Source organism: Chanodichthys erythropterus, chromosome 2 (genome assembly GCF_024489055.1).
Source record: "Chanodichthys erythropterus isolate Z2021 chromosome 2, ASM2448905v1, whole genome shotgun sequence".
NCBI classification, from domain to species: domain Eukaryota; kingdom Metazoa; phylum Chordata; class Actinopteri; order Cypriniformes; family Xenocyprididae; genus Chanodichthys; species Chanodichthys erythropterus.
In genome coordinates this window covers 32,533,750-32,558,160 of record NC_090222.1, presented here as the reverse complement: position 1 = coordinate 32,558,160, position 24,411 = coordinate 32,533,750, and the positions used below count along the sequence as shown (strand labels likewise).

The 24,411-nt window shown below is 35.2% G+C and overlaps 1 protein-coding gene across 16 annotated transcripts in view; it reads left to right on the top strand.

Annotated features, from left to right (window-relative positions):
* Positions 1 to 24,411, top strand: part of slc4a7 (solute carrier family 4 member 7) — a 52,707-nt gene extending 28,296 nt beyond the window's left edge. For 6 of the 16 annotated variants that reach the window (XM_067410280.1, XM_067410345.1, XM_067410289.1 and 3 more), the window contains 20 exons: positions 506 to 621; positions 3,264 to 3,326; positions 6,334 to 6,491; positions 6,661 to 6,748; positions 8,069 to 8,215; positions 8,375 to 8,478; positions 9,340 to 9,514; positions 9,737 to 9,870; positions 10,837 to 11,082; positions 11,188 to 11,293; positions 11,723 to 11,884; positions 11,965 to 12,078; positions 13,849 to 14,010; positions 14,085 to 14,336; positions 16,386 to 16,454; positions 16,584 to 16,757; positions 17,338 to 17,469; positions 17,683 to 17,774; positions 20,656 to 20,763; positions 22,414 to 24,410. In XM_067410280.1, coding sequence (XP_067266381.1) covers positions 506 to 621; positions 3,264 to 3,326; positions 6,334 to 6,491; positions 6,661 to 6,748; positions 8,069 to 8,215; positions 8,375 to 8,478; positions 9,340 to 9,514; positions 9,737 to 9,870; positions 10,837 to 11,082; positions 11,188 to 11,293; positions 11,723 to 11,884; positions 11,965 to 12,078; positions 13,849 to 14,010; positions 14,085 to 14,336; positions 16,386 to 16,454; positions 16,584 to 16,757; positions 17,338 to 17,469; positions 17,683 to 17,774; positions 20,656 to 20,763; positions 22,414 to 22,495 — 2,684 coding nt within the window. In that variant the 3' untranslated portion in view covers positions 22,496 to 24,410. Of the gene's footprint in view, positions 1 to 505; positions 622 to 3,263; positions 3,327 to 6,333; positions 6,492 to 6,660; positions 6,749 to 8,068; positions 8,216 to 8,374; positions 8,479 to 9,339; positions 9,515 to 9,736; positions 9,871 to 10,836; positions 11,083 to 11,187; positions 11,294 to 11,722; positions 11,885 to 11,964; positions 12,079 to 13,848; positions 14,011 to 14,084; positions 14,337 to 16,385; positions 16,455 to 16,583; positions 16,758 to 17,337; positions 17,470 to 17,682; positions 17,775 to 17,933; positions 17,986 to 20,226; positions 20,366 to 20,655; positions 20,764 to 22,413 lie in introns of all 16 variants that reach the window. The other 10 variants (XM_067410364.1, XM_067410372.1, XM_067410355.1 and 7 more) reach the window with 5 other exon arrangements.

The window sequence follows — 24,411 nt, the reverse complement described above, 5'->3', positions numbered from 1 at the left end:
CATGACGTCAAGCGGCAGGCTCAGATAGCAGGAGAGCTTGTTTCCATGAAATGTCATCCCAGGCCTACGCAGTTTTACAGTGCCTCTTTTTGGATATTCGGAGATGGTTTTCGATCGCTGTGCTGTTTGAAGCTAAAATCCTCACACAGAAGCCAGGAACAGTTTGTTATACCTCAGTTAATGGTTTAGCCTTAATGCTCTCCTCAAATGAACTCCTCCTGTCATTCCATAAAAAAGGTTTGATTTCTTTCCAACAAATTCTGTGGGTTGGAAAATTTTAAAGACCACTTTCTACATGTTTGAAATACAACCTTACAGCATCCATGAGTGTACACACTATCGTGTGATGTTATCCAGAAAGCATGTGACCTGCTCTGCATGTCCACACTCCAGACCACACAATGAGTGTACAGTTAACCTTCCCTGCATATTAAAGATCTGAGTCACAAACATACATCTAAAATTGTCCTCTTCCACCACTTTCCTCTTTTTCTTGTCCCAACAGGTCTCCTTGCATCACCCCAGTCAGCCCCGGGAAGCCTGGACAACAGTAAGCACAGTGAAAGCCGTATGAATGGCGCTGGTGGCAGCCGGGAAAACAGCACTGTGGACTTTAGTAAGGTGAGCTTCCTCTGCAACACATTCTGTTGTAAACGTTGTGGAGAGGTGTCACTTAGAGGAATAGTTCAACAAAAATAACATTTGTTTCCTCGTGTTCTCTCCTGGCTTTGGAACACAATAGAAGATCTTGAACAGTTCACCTATGTATTGTCATTTAACTCTTATGCCAAAAACTTGATCGTGGCATGTGTCATTTCTTAATTCCAGTAAGTTTGTTGAATAATTGTGGGTTAAGGAAGATTGTTTTTCCTGTTTTAATATTTAAAAGCACTGTGAATTATGTTTTGTATAATTTGAAGCACTTTTGGACTTTTATGGTGAAGGGTTTTTTAGGGCTGAATAATAATCACAATAAAATTGTGATATGACTGTGATTTATGTAAATAAATATATGCGCTGTGCGTTTCAGAGTACGACACTGTTCATTTGGGAACGCAACACATGCCAACCATTTCACCATCCCTGTTGGGATGCAACAAGAGGATAATAGCATTAAGGGTTCCCTGTGGTTTTCCGCCAAAATAAAAGCATGATGGTTTAACTTTGAAAATGGAGAAATTAAAGGTGCTAAAGAGGATCTTTTCGTCGACTGAGAATCCAAAGACTGTTACTGAGTTTTTGAAAGAACAACCCCCCTCCTTCACAGCTTAGTTCAAGGGAACGCCTCCCAAAACTCGTGCACGAGTACTGGAACACGAGTGTTTACCACTGGCATTCGCTGTGTCGTGTTAGTGGATTCATTATGTCGGACTCACAGCAGGTAACTCATAATCTGCAGTTGTTACTCCTGTCTCCTGACAAAAACATTGCATGCGGCACCTGTGGAGTGTGGAAAGTTACTGGAGCGTGCAGCCGTGCTCGTCTCTCACAAGGAACGTCACGGCAGTGATTGACAAGCCAGAGGGCCAATCGCGTAAACGATTGGCTGATGTTTTTAAGGCCCTACCTCGTGCACAGATAATGTATATTAATATTATTCCTTTCAGTGCACCTAATAAATAGTCTTTTATCAGTTAGTAAAGACAGTTTCAAGTAATATTGCAAAAATGATTAAAACAAAACATCCTCTTTAGCACCTTTAAGACTTAAATATTAGTATTGTCATTTTACAGTTGTACTATAAAATAATTATTATTTTTATTAGATACTCTATTTTTTACTTTAAAATACAATAGTATTACAATAGTAATATATTTATTTTGATAATTTATATTAATAATTAATATTAATTACAATATATTGTGCAGCCCTACAAACAAGCACAGCACACCAATTTTTATCAAACATATTTTTATTAAAGCATATAATTTGACATACAATTCACTTGTACATTGTGAAAAAATGACCATCACAATTTAAATTGCAATTTTTAACAGAAAAATCACAACTTCATTTTTTTCCCTCAAAATTGTTCAGCCCTAGGTTTTTTTTTTTTTTTTTAATATCAGTCTCAGAGAATTTATATCTAATATAGGCCATTATCTGCTTTAAAATATAAATATCAGTTATCCAAAACAGCCAAAAATCTCTATTAGCTCTTAAAGGGTTAGTTCACCCAAAAATGAAAATTATGTCATTTATTAATCACCCTCATGTCGTTCCACACCTGTAAGACCTTAGTTCATCTTCAGAACACAAATTAAGATATTTTTGATCAAATCTGATGGCTCAGTGAGGCCTCCATTGCCAGCAAGATAATTAACACTTTCAGATGCCCAGAAAGCTGCTAAAGACATATTTAAATCAGTTCATGTGACTACAGTCGTTCAACCTTAATATTATAAAGCGACGAGAATACTTTTTGTACACCAAAAAAATTAAATGACTTTTCAACAATATCTAGTGATGGCCGATTTCAAAACACTGCTTCATGAAGCTTCGAAGCTTTATGAATGATTGTTTTGAATCAGTGGTTAGGATCACGTATCAATCTGCCAAAGTCATGTGAACTTTCAAAACACTTATGATGTAACGAAACCTCGTTTACTGAAATCACGTGACCTTAGTGCTCTGAACCACTGATTCGAACAAAAGATTTGTACAGCTTCAAAGCAGTGTTTTGAAATCGTCCATTACTAGATATTTTTAAAAAAGTCATTATTTTGTTTTTTTGGCGCACAAAAAGTATTCTTGTCGCTCTATAACATGAAAGTTGAACCACTGTAGTCACATGAACCTGTTTTAAATATGTTTTTAGCAACTTTCTGGGCATCTGGAAGTGTTAATTATCTTGTTGGCAATGGAGGCCTCACTGAGCCAACAGATTTCATCAAAAAAGATCTTATTTTGTGTTCTGAAGAAGAACATGGGTGTGGAATGACATGAGGGTGAGTAATAAATTACATAATTTTCATTTTTGGGTGAACTAACCCTTTAATAGTTTTGAGAGATTGTTTTCACCACCAACTCTTTTGTTCAGATGTCACAATTCAGGCTTTTCAAGGAGGTTTTAAGTGAAGGATGGAGGTAAACTTTATTTGGACAATGGTGCAAAAAGTTTTTTAAGTGCACCTAAGGGCACCTTTTAAAATGCATCAAATGACCTGTGGTATGAGATAGTTCTGAACATAAAAGTCTCATGGCAAGATGGCAGATATATTCAGAACACTGAACACTCTCCATGTCTGTCTGGTTGGTATCAGGACAGCCAATCCCCTTTTCACTGTAGTTGCAGCTCTCTGGGAAGGGGCAGCAAAAGGCCTACAGTAAGTCTCTACATCATTATTTCTTCCAGTGTGTCGTCATCGAGTGCCTTCATGAGGTTGTGTTTGTGACTGGTCTTCTGTGATGTCTTCTCGAGTGGTTAACCTTGTTTTGATTACTGTATTGTGTGTCGTGATAAATGATGTTTGAAGTGTCTTGGAAAAAGGAGCAATTTTTCTGTTTTGATGTTGCAGTACTTAACAATGGTTCTGTCCAAAATATGGGACCTTCAGACAGGCTGTCATTTTTTTCTTTTTCTTTTATACAATATTCTAGTGGGATGGTAACCCAGGTTAGTTTTGGAGTGAATCCAAAATAGTGGTCGACTGAAGTTTTTTTTTATTTTATTTTTTTATCTGATATATAATATGGTAACACTTTAATTTGTTAACATTAGTTAATGCATTAGGTATGAAACCAATTTTTAATGTTAATTTGAGCTGTTTATTTTTAAATTGTTCTTTTTAATAATACATCTAGATTAATGCATGCTATAAAACCTAGAACCTAGAATAAGTGCTGTAAAAGTATTTATTTTATGATACCGAATGCATTAACTAATGTTAAGAATATAAAGTGTTTTCAGTATTATTTTATGTTGCAAATGTGTTGATACTTATTTTACTACATATTTATTTACTCAACTTATATTCACTAAATATTTAAAATGTTTTTTTTTTTTTAAATGTTCATTATCGTTGAGACATTTAATGCTGCATTGCATTGCAGCTATTGTAGCCAGTAGGGTGACATAAAGTGATAAACAAAGTGAGCCAATATCTGTGGACTTTACTTGAAGTTACTGTTGAAACAGTGAAGTATTTGTTTGAAAAAAATTCTCACGCCATTGTTCATTATGACAGCTTTGTTTCAAAATAAAACTGAAACCCTAGAGTGAAACCTGTTTTTCTACGAATGTCCACCTGTCTTGAAAGAAGTTAATGTCCTTTGGGTGTTAAAAGTACCTGGGTTTATTTGATAGCTTATTTTGGTTCTGCAATTGATCCTGAACTTCAGATGATGTCCTGTTTTGTTAGGAGTTAGGTGACATCTTCCCATGAATACTGATCCTGGTTAGAAAAATGTGACTCGCTAAGAGAAAAAACATTTCTCCAGACTGAACTGGTCTACATTCTGCTGTCCTGTGGATTGTGAAATATCACTTTTCTCTCACATGTCAGTGGTTTGGTATATTAGCTGGTTGTGTAATTGTTGTTTTTGTTCATTGTCAATAGTTTACCATAGAATTATTTTTCATGGTTTATTTTTGTGTTTCATGGTTCATGTTAAGTTTCATTGATAACCATGTTAAACTGGCTTAACCAGAGATTGGAAGAAGTTTAGTTCCTGAAGTTTTGAAACCATTTAATTATTGCATGAATACCAGAAATAAGAAACCCCATCACTAAACTAGTGTGATTTACTGGTCTGGTTTTTGTAATACAGTGGAATGTGGTTTAAAGCCCAAAGTATACTTCGGTTTTCGGTATGCGAGTGTCCGCTTACAGTGCTCGTGATGCAAATTATGTCACCAGAATAGTACACACGTACTGTGCGCACAGATCGCACATGCACATTGAATTTGATTTGCACTAATCAGTTGATTAACAAGGTGGCAACACTGGCCGGTTTCACAGTAGAAAATGAAACTAAAGAAACTGAACAACAACAAAATATGAGAGAGTGCAACAACAATAGACACCCGCATTAACAAATGCTTGTGTGAGGGGGTTATGAGATAGCCGCAACTTTAGTATACAAAGAATACAAAGACATTTTTATCAGTCATAACTTCTGGCGAAAAATAGCGCAGACACTGGGCAAAGATTAAACTTTCTAGTTTTAACAATAGTAATACATTCAAAATATAAAACTCTACAATCTACTGGCAAAATATGCTTTTAATTCAGCCATGAAATCATACCATGATGTATTGTTCTTCTACTGGACATACGTCTTCATGTGATGCAAATTCTCAGGTCAGAGTTCTTTGGAAAGCAGCAAAATGCAAAATTTTTCACACAGAGATGGTCTTATTATTGGGAGATGTGAGGGTCCGTGGCTCTACCATTGGAGAAGTGTAACCGCTAACTTGGATCACGTGTGCCTTGATAACTACAAAAGTAGTTTATACAGAGTTGTGAAGCCTCTCCTTCATTGACATAATAAAAAATGAAAAAAACGCCTCTGGTCTCCTTCCCTGCATACCACAGTGCAGGTGTTACGCTTTTTTTGCTAACCTCGCAGGCTTGCCTTCAAGTGGCTTTGTTTTCGCATGAGCATGCGGTTCCGGTCTGACATATTCGCATGCATATGAATGGAAGTCAGTACAACAAAATGTGTAGTGTGACCACCCCTGTATACTTTGGGCTTTATGCTGCCTTCACGTGCTATCGGAAATTTCCTAATTCCCACTTGTGAAGTTGTGATTATGAGCTTTTAGCATTCAAGTGCCTTGTCGGAAAGAACAGGAATCGTAGAAGAGACCAGGTTTATTTTTGCCTGTTTATTGGGAAAATCTTATTAAAGCCAAATTATAGGCTATATTTAGCGTCCCATTAATTGACAACCATATAAACATTAAGCGCCCTATCTACAATTCTGGAATTTCAGTCAAAAACATGCTATTTTCGCTGTGTATAAAACATACAATGTGCTTCAAATGATTATTCATATATGTAAACATGCACTACTTTAACGACAAGATAAGGCGATGTAGCTGTTGTGGAAAAAACTAATAAAGAATACCAGCAGTTGTTCTCCCCTCCACCATGTTTAAAGTTTATGGCACGCCCAACTTTTGGGATCAAAATTATCCCTGAGCTTCCCAGTAGTAAATACTACTTGAGAATGTGTTCATGTCCAATTTTTAACTAGGAAACTCCGATAACACATGAAGACAGCATTACTTCAACTGTACACTCCCAGTAAACCAATACCTTGAAGAAACACATGAACGTCTAAAGTCAACACTATGTACCTGATCTTCTACTTATCTGTGCTCTTAAGGTGGACATGAATTTCATGAAGAAAATTCCTCCAGGCGCTGAGGCTTCAAATGTTTTGGTGGGGGAAGTTGATTTCCTTGAGCGTCCAATCATTGCTTTCATCCGTCTCTCACCTGCTGTTCTTCTCACTGGACTGACCGAAGTTCCCGTTCCAACAAGGTAGTGCTCAAGCACCCCTAAAAACCCTTGTATTTACATACACGCACACAAATAACACCTTTTGTACTCCAGGGAGACTTCAGTAGGTCTCTTATGGTTGACATAATATGTGAAGACTTTTCTGCAACCTTTTCCTGCAGTTTTATTTAATTCCTCAACTTATTTACAGGTTTCTCTTCTTGCTGTTGGGGCCTTTCGGTAAAGGGGGCCAATACCACGAGATTGGCAGGTCTATAGCTACTTTAATGACAGATGAGGTGAGGCATCTACCTTGAACATGGCTGTATTTCTTAGTCTTGGTATCCTGTAGCTCAAACAGTAGAGCATGTCCCTAGCAACAATAAGGTCATGGGTTCAATTCCCAAAGAATGCATGAAAAAAGATGTATACCTTGATTACAATAGAAGTTTCTTTGAAAAGCATTTGTCAAATGCATAAATGTAAATGTCATTTTATTTGAATGAATACAATGCTGTGAGAGATAAAGTACAGTCCATTCAAGAAGTTGTACTGTCTTAAGATTATAGGTCATGTCTAATTTTCACAACCTTTGCGTCTTGCATCCTGGACATTTTTGTAAAGATATTTTAATGTTTTTCTTAGTAGAAATACTTTTTTTTTTTTTTAAGTTATAATTTTGGGCATTTTTGCCATTATTGGCGAGGCCAGTCATGGAGAGACAGGAAGTGATAGGGGAGGAGACAGATGCACAAGATCGGGAAAGGACCACGAGTCGGGACTCGAACTTAGTTAACTTGGTTAACTTAGTTAACCAATTGACAAGTTACACAGCAGTTCAGCATATTGGACAGACTTTTGAACCTCACAGCTTCGTTTTCATTCACGTCAAATTAAATATGTCATCTACCCTGACAAAGGTCCATAAAGATCAGGATAAACTAACCCTGCTTTAAACCTTCAGTAGCATTTTATAGTGTTGTTTATAATCTACACTTCTGTTCAAAAGTTTGGGATCAGTAAGTTTTTTTTTTTGTTTGTTTGTTTGTTTTTTTTAATAAAGAAAATACTTTTATTCATTATGCATTAAATTGATCAAAAGTGACTGTAAAGACAATGTTAGCAAATATTTCTATTTCGAATAAATGATGTTCCTTTGAACTTTCTATATATCAAAGAAGTTATCATGGCTTCCTCAGAAATATTAAACAGCACAACTTTTTAACATTGACAATAATAAGAAATGCTTCTTGTGCACCAAATCAGCACATTAGAATGATTTCTGACGGATCATGTGACTGAAGACTGGAGTAATGATGCTGAAAATTCAGCTTTGCCATCACAAGAATAAATTGCACATTAAAAATATATTTAAAGAGAAAACATTAATTTTAAATTAAAAATAATACTGTATTTTTGATCAAATCATTGAAGCCTTGATGAGCAAAAGAGACTTCTTTCAAAAACATTAAACCCCAAAACTTTTGATCTGCATTGTAAGAGATGATGTTGAAGGAAGCTCAGACTGTCTTTACTCATAATCATAAATTTTAAGATTGCAGCAGCTCCATTTATGTCTGAATAATCACATGTTAATGTCTTTTCTAACTTCGTGACAGATCTTTCATGATGTAGCTTACAAAGCCAAAGACAGGAATGACCTCCTGTCTGGCATAGATGAGTTCTTGGACCAGGTGACAGTACTGCCTCCAGGAGAATGGGACCCCACGATACGAATCGAGCCTCCAAAGAGCGTTCCATCTCAGGTAATCATCGCCTGCGAGTTGGGGCTATTGTAGAGTAGTGGTTACGGCTCAGAAGTGATAACCAGAAGGTTGTTGTTTCAATCTCTGGTTAACAGGGTGCTGTTGATGCTCTTTCTGGCTCTTTTCTTACATTTTGTTGTTGTAATTCCATGGCTGCAGGAGAAGAGGAAGATGCCTTCCATGCCTAATGGCTCTGCTCCACTATCAGAGATTATCAATGAAGAGGAACACCACACTGGACCTGAACTCAAGAGGACAGGACGGTCAGAGCTAGTTCAACCTCCACCACTTATATATACTGCATACTCTTTACATACATCACCCATATTATTTTTGAGTTATCAATAAAATAAGTATGTTTTTAGATTCATATGACGCTTAAAGCATATATTAAAATGGAGAGATTCTGTTTATATATGAAGCCCTAAATATGGCTGATGAGTTTATATAAATTACATACTTAGACATGCTGTGCTTTTGCATTAAGCCATTAAGATATCTGGACTTTGAGGACATGCAGATGAATGCGTTTCAAAGCTGAACCCTGCTGAACACAGTGTTAGGGAGAGAGACAGAGAAGGGGGTAATGTCGGATTTACTTAAGTCTCTTTTGATGAAGGAGGACCTTATTAAACACGCATTAGGTGGAGGGGGGTAAAAATGTTTTTATGGTGCAAATTTTGTAAGCCTTTCATGTCGGAGGTATTGAATAAAGGCAGTATATTTAACAGTGGTGCCTCTCCTTTGATGTGCAGCTTAAGTGGCCGGCCAGAGACGGTTGTGTAAGAGAGCCGTCCATTAAGCCCCAAAGCGTTCTGGAAATACAGTACACCCTAACAGCCATTAGGACAAAATGAAAACCCCTTATAATATAATTTTCAAATGCATTTCCTAATTTTATTTCCATGAATGTAGTGACTTTACATAGTTAACTCCACTGTCATAACCAACAGTGATGTTAAGTTTATTAGAATTTAGCGTTGTGTGTGTAACAACAACTATTATTATTATTTTTGTTTGTTGACATCTTCAAATTATTGTTTATTTAACTCACTGCTTTTGTAAATATGACCTGGTTGAATTTTTTTTGTCATTTCTTTTTATTTTTTTCCCCTCTCACACAGGATATTCGGGGGTCTGGTGCTAGATGTGAAGCGGAAAGCTCCATTTTACTGGAGCGATGTGAAGGATGCTTTCAGCCTGCAGTGTTTAGCTTCTGTTCTTTTCCTCTATTGCGCCTGCATGTCCCCCGTCATCACCTTCGGAGGCCTTCTGGGGGAAGCCACCAAAAACAACATAGTGAGTCAGACTTGTAGACTTGGCTCTCCCTGGAAAGATCAATGGAGGATTAAAGCTCCATGTGGAGCAGACAGTCTAAATATGATTCAGATTCACTGGAATCAAGAGTGTTATTGAGCGTAGCCCTTAAATATTTAATTTCTACTTCCACAGAATGCTGTATTCTTTGCTAGAAACTCTCCCACAGTTTGATGACAACCCTTTTGTCTGTGTTTGTTTTAGAGTGCCATTGAGTCTCTGTTTGGAGCTTCACTGACCGGTGTGGCCTTCTCTCTGTTTGCTGGTCAGCCTCTCACTATCCTGGGCAGCACTGGGCCAGTTCTAGTTTTTGAGAAAATTCTTTTTAAGTTCTGCAGGTGAGAGAGAGACTCACTTTCAATAGTTTCACAACTCTCCTTATTCTGTACCTCAGGCATTATTCTCATATTTAAGAATTTGTGCTAAGAAACTGGGGCAATTAGTGACTTTTATTTATATATATATATATATATAAAGATTTTTTTAACTATTTATAAAATATAGATTTTTTTGAAGTGAAATGATTCATTAAGATGAACAGTTTGAACTGAATCATGCTTACAGTACCAACTCTAATGCTGTTTTTTCTACTGATGTTTCAATCAAAAACACTATTAAACACTATTATAAGCTTAAGAGACAGAACACGGAAGGATAATGAAACTGCCGTTAGAAAACTTAATGGCCATATAAAAAGGGGAAAAAAATCATTGCAATATTCATGGTTGCTTAAGTTTATATCACTGGCAAATTCATGATTTAATGAAAGTTCAGCACCCAGATGTTTATATGTAATATCAGCATTCTTAACACCATTTGTCCAGATTATTGGCTTGTAACAAACTATTGTATAAAAACGTTTTAAATGATATGTGACATGTCACATTGCAGTCAATGCTTGACATTTAATCAACTACCCTACCATTTAAAAAGTTACAGTAAATACAACTCTGTTCAGATGTCAGAGATTGTTTCCTCTTGGGATATGCTGATTTTTAAACCTTATATACTGTGGTGCCATCTACTGGTGCAGAAAAGAGTTGGCACAGGTCTCTGGAGATTCAAGACGCATTTAAGTTCAGCATAGCCTCATTTTAATCCTACTTGTTTAATCCTACTGTTTGACGTGTTTTTGTGCAGCAATGCACATATAAAACTGCATACTTTTCTTGGCTTGATATTGAAGTAAAGAAAAACACATGGCTGATTATATGAATAATCCAGTAGAAGATATTTATATTCCTTTATTTAGCAGATACCTTTATCCAGAGCAATATATAACATGCCTGTTTGTCTCTCCTCAGTGACTACGGTCTTTCCTACCTCCCTCTGCGCACTAGCATTGGCCTTTGGACGGCCTTCTTGTGCCTTCTGCTGGTTGCCACAGACGCCAGCTCTCTGGTGTGCTATATAACAAGATTCACAGAGGAAGCCTTCGCTGCTCTCATCTGCATCATTTTCATCTATGAGGCCTTGGAGAAACTCTTCCAACTGGGGGAGATGTACCCTTTCAACATGCATGACAATTTGGACAACCTCACATTTTACACGTAAGAAAGTATTCAACTTGGTGTTTAAATGGACCATATAATCAGGGCTAGATTAAAAATAAACTTGGCCCCCTAATTCTTATTCTTTCTTTCTTTTCCCCTCAGATGTCAGTGTTCACCTCCAGCCAATACTACAGAGGAAATGGTACAGTCATGGAATCAGTCAGGGTTTACTTCTGAGACCATTGACTGGAGTGAACTTAATGTGAAAGTAAGGATTTATTTTTTCAGATTACAGTTGAAGTGCCTTTTAACATGAAAAGAAACACTATTAAAGTCAAAAGACATAAGAATAAGGTGGAAGGTCAGAATAAGGGCAGCAGAAAAGGTGTCCAGTTGCCAAACTCTCATTTATCAGTAAATGATAACAAAACTACTTCTTAACAGCATATTAATTTCTAAATAAAACCATATGGAACTTTTAAAATAAAAGTTAAAAATGAAAGTAAAATAATTTCAATTTTTTTGTTCCATAGAATTTCTTGATCATCGAAGCTCGACATGTTCAAAATATTACCTACTAAACAAATGGAACACTTTAATCTTTTGAGAGCCTTAATTTTAAGTTGCATTTGTATCCATATCAAGATAAATTAAATTATTTGTTGTTGTAATTGTTATTTTCTCTGTCTCTTTAAAGGATTGCAGGATACTCCATGGCGAGTTTGTGGGTCCTGCTTGTGGACATAATGGCCCGTACATCCCTGATGTATTGTTCTGGTCTGTCATTCTCTTCTTCACCACTTTCTTCCTGTCATCCTTCCTCAAGCAGTTCAAAACCAAACGATATTTCCCCACTAAGGTTAGTAGAGACATTTCTCTGCCTGATTATGTGCTGATACAGTGTCATTTACTCTAATGGTTAGTTTCTGTCCTCTACAGGTCCGCTCTTCCATCAGTGACTTTGCGGTTTTTCTAACCATCATGATTATGGTCTTGGTTGATTACTTGGTGGGCGTCCCCTCTCCTAAACTGCATGTCCCAGATACCTTTGAGGTACTATAAATGTCATTTTCTATTATTCATTTGTTTTTGTTCATTGTAATATGATGAGTTGATAAACTTAATGCAAGAAAACATGTTTGGCTGGTTTTAGGGTTTTTGGACTTTTGACCTTCCACTCCCCCAAATTTGGTCCATGTTTATTTTACTAAGAAAAGTTGGAGTCAATATTTCTTAGAGCAGCTTCAAAAAGAGTTGCAATGAGTTTATCATCATTTGAACGGAGGCAAAATGGCAAAATTTGTTGTAAGCAGCACAAAATAAACAGAAAACACACTAAGCGGGGTGTAGTTGACTCTAAACCACCCCAGCTGTTTCTGTTGTCTGTTATCATGCTGGGCTTTGACTATTGATTTAACCTCTCTAGTCCAACTATGTTTTTCTATAAAGCCTAAGAACCACATGCTATATTTTTATGCAAGTATTGTCATCTTCAATAATGCTCAAAAGTTTAATAATGTTTAATTTTGGGTTCAGTAAGATTTAAAAAAAAATAAATAAATAACACATTTATTCAGCAAGGAAACATTATATTGATTAAATGTGACCATAAAGACATTTATAATGTTAAAAAAGTTTTATATTTTAAATAAATATCTAGTTCAGTCGTGAAACTCTAGAGGGCGCAGGCTTATAGGTCCTTTTACATACAAGCAATCTGCATTATTACTGCATGGCACAAGCTGATTGGTCTCTGCTGATCCTGCAGCCAATGAGATTGCTTGCTCAGCAATGGGCTAGACTGCTATCAGAGTTCCTCTGAAACGCTCCACCTCCCCAGCTCCACTTGCCTAGATCTGCTATGGGATTTATGTACGTATGTACATGCATATCTTACATGCTCACAGCAGCGTGTCTGTTTATCCATTAGCAGCAGCAAGTCCATACTTGCACTAAAGCAGCAGCAACGTAGCAGATCTAGTCTACGAAGACCAAATACATTAACAATGCCATATTAAATAATGCTAATAGTATTCTGAGACTTGACATGATTGAAATGTTGTTCTTATGAACTTTCTATTCATTAAAGAATTCTGAAAAAAGTATCATAATTTCACACATAAATATTAAGTAGCACAACTGTTTTTAACGTAGATAAAAAAAAAAAAAAAAATGTTTCTTGAGCACCAAATCAGCATATTAGAATTATTTCTAAAGGATCATGTGACACTGAATATTTCACAATATTACTGTTTTTACTGTACTTAAATAAATGTAACTTTGGTGAGCAGTTGGTAAAATTTTAAGAAATTGTACCAATCCCAAACTTTTGAACGTTAGTGTACAGTATCAGTATGTGTTTCTTGGATACTGTTTATTTTGGCTTTGGTGACATATTCATTCCCATTGTAAATGGGGATGATGATTTTTCTAAATAAATAAAAAAAATTAAAGCACTTAAAACAAAAATCAATTTTTTAGGCATTGAATTTTAGATTAATTTAGGCATCACAACAATGTACTGTGTGAAAAATGGATATTCATTTAGAGATTTGCAAAAGATTTAACAGTGTTATTAAATGATTCGTGTTTTAACTGTATTTGAGCATTAATTCATGGCAAAGGTGATCTAAATGTAAAAATAAGAGAAAGGAGCATGTGCACTGAAATATCCAATACTGAATGATACCAATAAATTAAACTGTTTCTAATGTAGGCTGATAACCGATATGGTACAACAGTTGTGCATCCCTAATAAATCACATTTTATGTTTATCACAAAAAGAAGAACATGAATGTGAAGTGTTTTCTTCTGCCCCGTAGCCCACCTCAAAGAATCGGGGCTGGCTGATCTCACCTCTGGGTGATAACCCCACATGGACGTTGATTGCAGCAGCCATCCCTGCCCTGCTGTGCACCATCCTCATCTTCATGGATCAGCAGATCACCGCTGTCATCATCAACCGTAAAGAACATAAGCTCAAGGTCAGTTCAACACCTGATCCAGCTTATCAGAGCACTGCAGTGGTGCTGGTGCTCATGGTTCTGTTCTGCTGCAGAAAGGCTGTGGGTATCATCTTGACCTTTTGGTGGTGGCTGTGATGCTCGGAGTGTGTTCTGTGATGGGCTTGCCCTGGTTCGTCGCTGCCACTGTCCTCTCCATCTCTCACGTCAACAGCCTGAAGGTGGAGTCGGAGTGTTCGGCACCGGGAGAGCAGCCCAAGTTCCTGGGTATCCGTGAGCAGAGGGTTACCGGGTTCATGATCTTTGTGCTCATGGGTCTCTCTGTCTTTATGACATCTATTCTAAAGGTAAGCTCAGTATATTAAAATTTATTTAATAATTATAAATCATATGAAGTCTACTGTATGTACACCTGTACATACCTGTTGTACACAATCTACTAGATGCCTTCTACCCTCTGGCTGCGTTTACACTGGCACAAATAATCCAATCTTTTGCTCACATCTGACACAGATCGGAATTAGTTGCACACATGTAAACACAAAAATCCACACGAGATCCGATTTTTTTCGCATCCGATCTGAGCCACTTCCAAATGTGGTTTTAAATCCGATACATATCCGATCTCTGGACATGCGACCTGTCTAAACACACATATCCGATTCCCATTGGAATTCCAAGCCACCACAAGGCGAGGGCGACACGTTTGCTCACTAAAAGGTAGCTTTAATGTTGTATTATGAAGCAGACGTGTTTGTATCATTTGTATGCACTCGCACTAAAAATTTGCAGCAGTGAATTGCAGAGTTGTTGTTTTTCTTATAAGCCAAAAACTTCACTGTAGCTACTCTCTTTCTCTCTCTCACGCGCGCTCGCTCCCTGCAATACATCCATGACACTGACAGCTGTTAACTTATCCATTCTGACAGGTAATCATGGCCACTCAACATGAAATATATAAATAATTTTAATAGCGGCCATTCAAAACCCAAGGCGTCTACTATGTGCATTAGGGATGGGAAGATTAACTGATATGTATTGATACGCGGTCATGCGCGTGCACGATGCGAGTGCATCGGTAGAGCAGCAAAGGATGTATGAAATTTTGGAAGCAAATCGAGATACATTGTTTTTTGCGAGATGCATCGTTTTTCCGAGATACAGCTTATCATTTTAATACAGAATGCATTTCTTTATTTATTAACAAGTGTTGTCAACCAGTTTTTTGCGCATAATTTAATTGACCTACATAAAGTAGGCCTAAGCAACGGACTTGCGGATGTGTGTACACTACAAGTCAATGTATCAGCTACGCGGATGAAGCCAGTGATGCGCCCAAAGGTAGTTGTCAGGAAGCGCGAGGAGTGATGTTGGATGCCGAGATAATTTATCCTCCACTGAATTTTAAATCTAAAGTTTGGGAACACTAACCCAACCCAAATGTGCATGTAAAACTATCAATGACAATCATTTTGGGGCAGGAAGTAATGTAAACACAGATATCGGATACCAGTCGCATCTAAAGTGAATGTAAACACACTGGCCAAAAAATCGGATATGGTTAAATGATCGGATCTGTGCATTAAGACTTGCAGTGTAAATGCAGCCTCTGATTGACAGTTCATACTTTTTTAGCAAATAATACTTTTCATACTTTTTTTGAAAAATCATTTGATATATCAAAATATATCAAATTTTATGAAAGTAGTCTGCTATACTGTTATAAAGATCTCAATGATTTACATTTACCATATAAATATCAGCAACTGCGGCAAATTGATTATTTTTGATTATTATGCATGTATTTATGTGTATGTATATTTATATGTATGTATATGTGTATAATAAATATATATATATATATATCAAACCAAAATTTATTCAGACACCTTGAACATTTCATTCATTAACACTATAGTTTAAAAAAGAAAATGGTAATAAAATATGACAAGATCTCAGAGTTAAACTGTCAGAAAAAATTTATTTTAATTATGTCAGATAACACTTAAGCAAAACATGCTCAGGTCAAAGTGTCTGAATAATATGTTTTAATAATAATTTTTGGTTCCAAATTTTTTATCAATTTTACTGGTAGTCCACTGTATGAAGAATTTTTGGGTATAATATGTCAGTTTACTTTATTTTGATATCCTCACTTGCATAAATGAACTATAGTGTACTGCACCCACTATTAAAAATATAACAAAAATGTCTGAATAATTGTGTGTGTGTGTGTGTATGTGTGTGTGTATATATATATATATATATATATATATATATATATATATATATATATAAATATATATATATATATATATATATATATATATATATATATATATATAATTATAAGGGTTAATAGTATTTTTCCCTTCTTTTTTCTAATTTCTTTATAGTTTATACCAATGCCCGTGTTGTATGGAGTGTTCCTCTACATGGGTGTGTCATCACTCAGAGGCATACAGGTTAGTGTACTTTCATATTCACAATGCTTTATTTCACTACAGGATTGATGTTCTTTTTCATAAAAGCGGCTCAATCTAAGACTATGATGAATTTGTGGTAATGTTGTTTGTGTATTCATTGTACTGCAGTTTTTTGACCGTATTAAGCTGTTTGGGATGCCTGCAAAGCACCAGCCTGACCTGATCTACCTGAGATACGTGCCGCTGTGGAAGGTTCATATATTCACAATAGTTCAGCTCACCTGCCTGGTGCTGCTTTGGGTCATCAAAGCGTCTGCTGCTGCGGTGGTCTTCCCTATGATGGTAAATATAAAATTCTCCATAAAATCTCACTGACTCATAGTACATTTTACAGTTCAACAAATGCGAGTGAAACGCTCACACTTAGAGCCCTATCAATAGAGATTTGAAGTTGAGAAAAGGTTTTGGATGTACTTTTTGGGTAGAGAAATAGGATTTCTACTGTAATCTAATACAGTTCTGTAGTATATAATCAGATATTGTTGATTTAAATGTCGAAATGACTTGCAATGTGAAAAAGACACAACACATCACTTTCAAACCTCATTATTGCATATTACTTGCATAGCTTTCTTAATTTAAATGTTCATTAAAAATGTAAGCAAATTTATTACGCTCTCGGCTACAGGCTTTAGTACACAGTACATTCTGTTTAACTGTGTTTTACCAAGTTTATTGCAGATTTTCCCCAAAAATCTGCACAAAAATTGGATTCCGTCTCTATATGCTCATTGAGATTACATTTTGAAATATTTTTTAAATATTTGAAATATTTTTTTGTTAATCTTCATTCAGATTGTACTGCTCATCATCCATTGTTGCATGTTTCTTTTTACTTAGTTCTTGTATTCGTCTTTTGTAGGTTCTTGCTCTGGTATTTGTGCGAAAGCTTCTAGATTTCTGCTTTACGAAGAGGGAGCTTAGCTGGTTGGATGACCTAATGCCCGAAAGCAAGAAGAAAAAAGAAGATGACAAAAAGAAAAAAGCAAAAGAGGTACTTGATCAATATTTATACTGAAATTTTAAAAATGGCTCTCCTATACCTCTTCATATGCATTTAACATCAATGTGATGCATTGTTTAACTTCTCCTGATGATAAGCAGGTTTACAATATTTCTGAAGCTCATCAACACACAAATATTTTCCTCCACCATATTGTTAGATTTTTTTAATTAGGTCCTTTCATGTCAAAATCTGTCTACCCAGGAAGCACAGCGCATGATGGAGGCAGGAGGAGGAATAGAGATCCCCTATGATGGTGATCACCTGGAAATCCCTGTGAAGACCCTTAAAGTCAGGTTGGTGACAGTTCATAATAAATCACACACTTAAAAATTTCACAGATCTCTTGTATACTGCAGCTAAGGCATTTCTTTGTGTGGATTTCTTTTAGCAACCTGTGTTGGCCTCATTTAAGGGCTCATTCAATAAGTTTTGACCCATTTCTTTTGAGACAGATCTGACAGTGTAGCCTCCGGCACCTCATACGAGGAAGATACGAGTGGAGTGGTTGGTCTTTTGTCTACACACAGACCTGCTTGTGTTCTGGTTCCTGCATACTCCCTCATTATAGGGGCGAATTCCAATCTGCGTTTTTGTGCTCTTAAAATGCACTTCGGGAAGAAGACATCATTTGTAGGGGTGTTCCAAACGAAAGTGAACAACTGAATCCTTTCATGAAGGGCAAAACCTGCCCAATGGCTACTTAAAACTAGTCCAATCACGTTTCACGGGGGGTCTGCGTTTTTCGGCGGGGTTCCCCTGGTAAAATCCGCATTCCAGGGGCTAAATATCATGTTATCTGGGGTCGATTCAACCTGCGGACATGGAAAATAACCCGCGGCAACAGTGTTAAAGTAGCCCAATTCCATGGGAAAACCGCAAACTTGGCAACACTGCATGTGATAGTCACTTCAAGGAAGTAATTTTATTGTTCATGTGACCCAGGGTGATGAATACTGGCGATTCATTTTAAAGCTAGATGGCGGGAGGGTTCAAGTTAACGTATAAACAGAGTAATTGAAGTCGTTTTGTATGTGATATATTACACACTTTTTTATCATACATTTCACATTAAGTTTAAATGAGTTTCATAGGTAAGAAATGTTACGTTAGTAGATACGTTAGCTAAATGTGACTACAAAGAAGAGATAGTAAATTTGAAAGTGGAATACACTCACATAAATATCATATTTTAAAAATGTAATTTATAAAATGTTATTTATTTCCAAAAATTATATTAACTCTTTCCCTTCCAGCATTTTTTAGAAAAGTTGCCAGCCACCGCCAGCATTTTTGATAATTTTCACTAAATTTTCATGTCCCCCGGAATATTTTGTTGTATTAATATCTGAACACTTTTAAACAAAATAAAACAAAAAAAAAAAAAATTTATTCTAGCTTCAATCATTCTTTTTTATCAACACTTGAATGTAGGTAAGTTTCATAAAAAAAAAATTTTTTTATCAAACACTACATCTGGATCATATCAGTGCGATGATCAAAGCATAGATGCAGTAGATCGCTTCCATCAAAACCCCCAAAGCTTGCACAGTCCTATACCACTTCCTGGATCGACATTTCACTCAGTAACATTAATATTAGGCAGTTTTCATTTATATGCTGTTATTGTTGATGATCACATTATTTTTCATATGCTTGTGCTTGCATATGAGAACGGTCGTTTCTGCGCCTTCCTCGTCTGTGCTTTTGTTCAGAGATTCTGTACTCATTCAGAAGATGCCTAATAGCATCCCAGAGTTTATAACAGTGAAAACATGGAAACCCAGAAAATTCTGTGTTTGGCTGGGAAAGAGTTAACAGCAATAATAAGAAATTCCTGTTGTAATGTCATGTTGACATTCCAGGTGAAGATAATGAGGAAATTAGGTTGTCTTTCACTGCTCACTTCACCAAGTGCATTCCAAACGGCCACAGCATGACTCCAAAGTCAGAGTGAGTAGGGCATAGGGATGCTCACTTCCGATTGGAATTCGCCCCAGCTCATGGTGTTAATCATCACTTACATTTGATTAACAAAGAGTAGTTTGCACATCACTGTCTGAGTGCATGGTTACGAGTCTAAATCTTCTTCTGGCAGCTCTGCATTGGTCAACAGTGGTGCACCTCATTTAGCTCATCCTTTCCCAATGCAGAACAGCTTCAGATGATGATTGTTGCTTATGAACATTGAATGCTCAGTAATCGACATTCCATGTGTAAACCAGTGCTCAGCAATATCTCAACCAATTAACCAGGGCCATCTCATTGACCAATACACTTTCAAGAGCATTTGACTCCGTGTCGGAGGGCTAACTCTCATGACATTATTATTAGAGGCATTAATATAACATTCAAATGACAGTTGAGGTCAAGCTATGTAAATTTACTCTCAAGGCCAAAGTAATCCACATTGTTACATGGCTCTCTAGATTTCTTAATTCCGATTGGGCAATTGTGCAATTATGCGGTATGATACTTTATATGATTATGTAACATCATTATTAAAATGATATACCCCTATATCATCCTGTGCTCAGTCCAGAGGTTTCCTCTTTGATGATTCTACACAATTGGCGAGACTTCTTACTGACCCGAAATTTTTAAACAGTAGCGTAGTTTGGTATTATTATTAAACCACTAGTTTTGTTTTAAGTTGCCCTGTGAATGTGATTTAGCTTTGAAAATCCAAGGATTGATATTTATTTATTTTATTATTATTATAATTTTTATTTTTTTTATTTTTTGTAGTTTGGGAAGGTCGGTCCATTTTGTCTCAGATCTGCTTAGTGTCCTTTTTGTAGTTACTTTATCTAATCCAGATCCGATAGACGATTCTTACAGAAGAAAAACAATTCCAAGAGGTTGATGTTTGGCTTTCAGCAAGAGAGCAAGTACATTTTTATCTATCTGCTGGTGGAGATGAGTCAAACAAGCTTTAATTACTAACATGACATAATGCTCACGAACATCATCACGGCAACATTAAATGCTCACCTCTGAAATAACATGCAGTCTTTGCTGCGAAAGTGTGTCTTTGGTATATCTGATGTTTTTTTTTTTTTTCATGCTTTATTAATCAAATGGCCATCAAGCACAGTGCTGGTGAACAGAAAGAGATAAGAGTGTGTTCAAGTGTGGCCGACCAGCCGTAAGTGCTCTGATGTGTCTTCTCTGCAGCATTGACCCCTCTGTGGTTAACATATCTGATGAGATGGCCAAAACTGCTGTGTGGAGAGCTGTTGCCATGAGCTCTGACAGTGCCAAACTATTGAAACATAGTGCCAGGTAGCCATTGTTCCTCTAACCTCATCCCTGCTTTAAAACGCTTCTCACATCATAAAACTCTGCTTCCTCTCATTGCTTCAATGCACAGCCTGTTTCCTTGTATAGATGTAAAGCTGTAGACCTGTATAATTGAAACAGTGAAGCCCTGTTCATCCACAGTTTTATTTTAATGTATATTGTTGCATTTTTAAAAAAAAAAAAAAATTTTATACAAATGATGCTCAGTGTACACTATTATTTTAAGTCCTTCATGCAAAATATAAATAATTTAAATATTTTTTTGTAGTAGTAAAGGAATAAAATAAAAAAATGGCCTCATTTGTAACAATAATGTTTTATATAAAATGTATATATTTTGTAAAAAATATATATTTATTTTATACTTATAAGTTATATTTATAAAAGCCTTATTAGTTGTCAAGCCTTGTTTTGTTAATTATTTTATGTATTTTTAAATAAATAAATTTAAAATTATGTTTATATAATAATATATACACAATTATTTATATATTTTGTGAAAGTATATTTAAAAGAAAAAAAAAAAGATATAATTATAAAAGTTAAGCCTTATGTTGTTAATTATTCTGTAATTTTTAATTAATTAATTATATTTATATATAAAATTTAATATAAATATTATATAATTTATATTTTATAAGTTATATTTATAAAAGCCTTATTAGTTGTCAAGCCTTGTTTTGTTAATTATTTTATGTATTTTTAATTAAATAATTTAATTTTATATTTAATTTATATATATATATATATATATATATATATATATATATATATATATATATATATATATATATATATATATATACACACACACACAATTTATATATTTTATGAAAGTAAATTTTTTTATATTTATGAAAGTCAAGCCTTATTTTGTTAATTATTCGATTTTTTATAATTAATTAAATTAATTAAATTAAATATATTTATATTAAATTATTTATATGTATATTTATATATAATTTGTTTATATAATTATATAATATATTTTATGAAAGTATATTTTTAAAAATTGTAAATAAATGTTTTTAATAAGTTTACATTAAATTATATATATTATTTATATATTTTATGAAAGTATTTTTTAAACATATATTTTTTTATATTTATAGAAGTTAAGCCTTATTAGTTATTATATTTATATAAAATTATATAGTTTCAATTTTTTTTGCATTTTGTACCCCTTTGTATAGAACCTTAAAATAGAACCTTTTTTTGTTTTCTAAAAAAAAAAAAAAAAAAGTACCAAAATGTACAAATATTAAAAAAAAAAAAAAAACATCACATAATGCAAAAAAGTTGTCAGAATAAAAATATGTGAATAACTCAATTTTGACAAAAATGTCAGATAGAACCTTATAATTCCAAGGTGACAATATATAGACTTTTAAATGTTCTGTTTAGATGCGTTTGTTTTCATGCGACCAGGCCTTTATCCATTGTTTAAAAAGAATGCCTGTGTGTGTGCTGGATATGCTTTTGCACGTTTCTGATGAATGAGAGAATTTTTGTGCTTCATTTTTAATGTGATACTGTATGTTGCTAGTATGGTGATAATAACATTCAGGGAAAGTTGTGCTAAGCGACTTTTACTGAGAAATTTTCCCTTCATCTTTTCTCTTTGTGTTACAGTGACGAGAAGACGGCTAGCATTAAGATCAATGTGGAAGACGAGCATGGGGATAAATGTGTGGATGCGGAGACGTCAATATGAGAGAGAGCTCACTGTGGACACGCATGCAGGGCCCTTCCCAGAGTCCTCTAGTTTGTAACAGTGTTGCTCTGTTCTGTGTGCCCTACCAACCTGCCTAAGTCAAGCCAAAGGTAGACGTGCCCGATAGAGGGCTGAGAAATGAGTTCCAGGTATATTTATCTCAGTTTCTATTTTTAACCACACCAACAAGCCCTTTTTTATTTTGTACAATTTGTTTTTAATATAAATAAAGCACCACGTTTTCAGAATTATATAGGGTATATGAAGAACCCAGCCTCTTAGTTTCATCTTTGATTATTTAATTTTCTTATTTTATTTTTCTCTAGATATAAAGACAAAGTCTTTTAGAATTACTTTTACATGCAAAAATCCTGTTTTTCACGGTACCGCAGTTTTCAATGAATCTCTTTAGATGATTTTCTTTTCAGTACATTAAATTGCTGTTTGCTGCAGAGTGCTGCTTTTTAAAAGAAATAAATGCACATATGAGAAAATGTCTCGAGACCAAAGGTGGTGACATTCAGCTGCATGACTGACCTTCCAAACTGTTTTTGGAAAAAGAACGTGCAAAGCAAACACTTTAAAATGTCACATGTAGTACATATTAAACCTGAATGAAAAATAAAGTATTATTGTACTTTAATTGTAAAAATGTCATTCCCACTGATGGTCTGACAGATAGCTTGATGATTTATGTACACATACTATATTAAAACAGTCCATAGCACAGAATGAGAACTGCAGTCACTCTGAAAATAAATAGCAGGTCAGGAAGATTAAAACTAGAGCGATGTAAATTGTTCCAGATTGTGTTATAAAGCTAAAAGCGATTATCATTTTTGCCCCCGTTTTTTTTTTTTTCATGTTTACAATGTTTCTTTTTTAGTGTTATGAAATAGTGTTTTGTATTGTTAGTACTTTTGATTTGTACAATGTGTTAATCAACTAATTTATTAACGGTCTGGTCAAGTATGCGGAGGCGATGGGCAGAAGGATTGCTGCAGTGTTGTTGGCCTGTCATTTCTTTCCTCTTCTGTAACTGGTGTTAATGTGCACTTTAGGTAGGCTTACCATCACGACTGTAGGCCTGGCAACAACTTATTTAATCTAGAGCAGTCTCAGGAAACTTTTTTGCACTCTTTCCCCACACTACTTAATCTCTTCAGTGCTTTAAGATCACATGTCCTCCTTTTTGCTGTTTATTTTATAAGAAATGTCTTTTAATTTTACACTGGACAGAAAAAAAGTGCAGCCCCCTTCTGTTTATGCCATTTTTTTTTTTTTCAAGCTGGATACATTTTAAAAGCTACAGATGTTGAAGACCCTTTTTTTGCAATATTTATAATACTCCAACAGAGCAATTGTCATTTATTTTATGTCGTTTTTATATATTCTTTTGAGTTACTAAGTGTAGTTCATTTGAAATTAGTAGTTTACTTGCATTAGTGAACTAGCTCACTATCCTCATGCTCACACAGCGCTTCATAAATCCCACAATGAAAATGAAATACCTCTGACTACTATATGTGAAGGCACTTGTAAATCAGTAGGTTGTACACTTTTGCAGCAAGTTGCTTGTTAAATTTGATGAATTAAGGTTGGAATCTGTGGGTGAGAGTAATATTGAATATCTGGAAGATGGTTTTCTGACATACACCAATAGTATCTTCCTGTATAAGCCTCACAGTAGGACTCTGAACAAGTATTGCTGCCTGGTGTTCTGAGCTTCTGTCTGCACAATGTACATGTACTATTTCAGAATTCTACTCATGTTCAATTTCCCTTGTGAACTGGCCAAATCAAGATTTAAAATGTAGGAGATGCGTTGCATTTGTATGATATACAAACAACGGGAGAGTTGTCTTTTGTTATGACGAAGTTGTTTAATAAAGCAATAAAGTTAATAACTGTTTCTG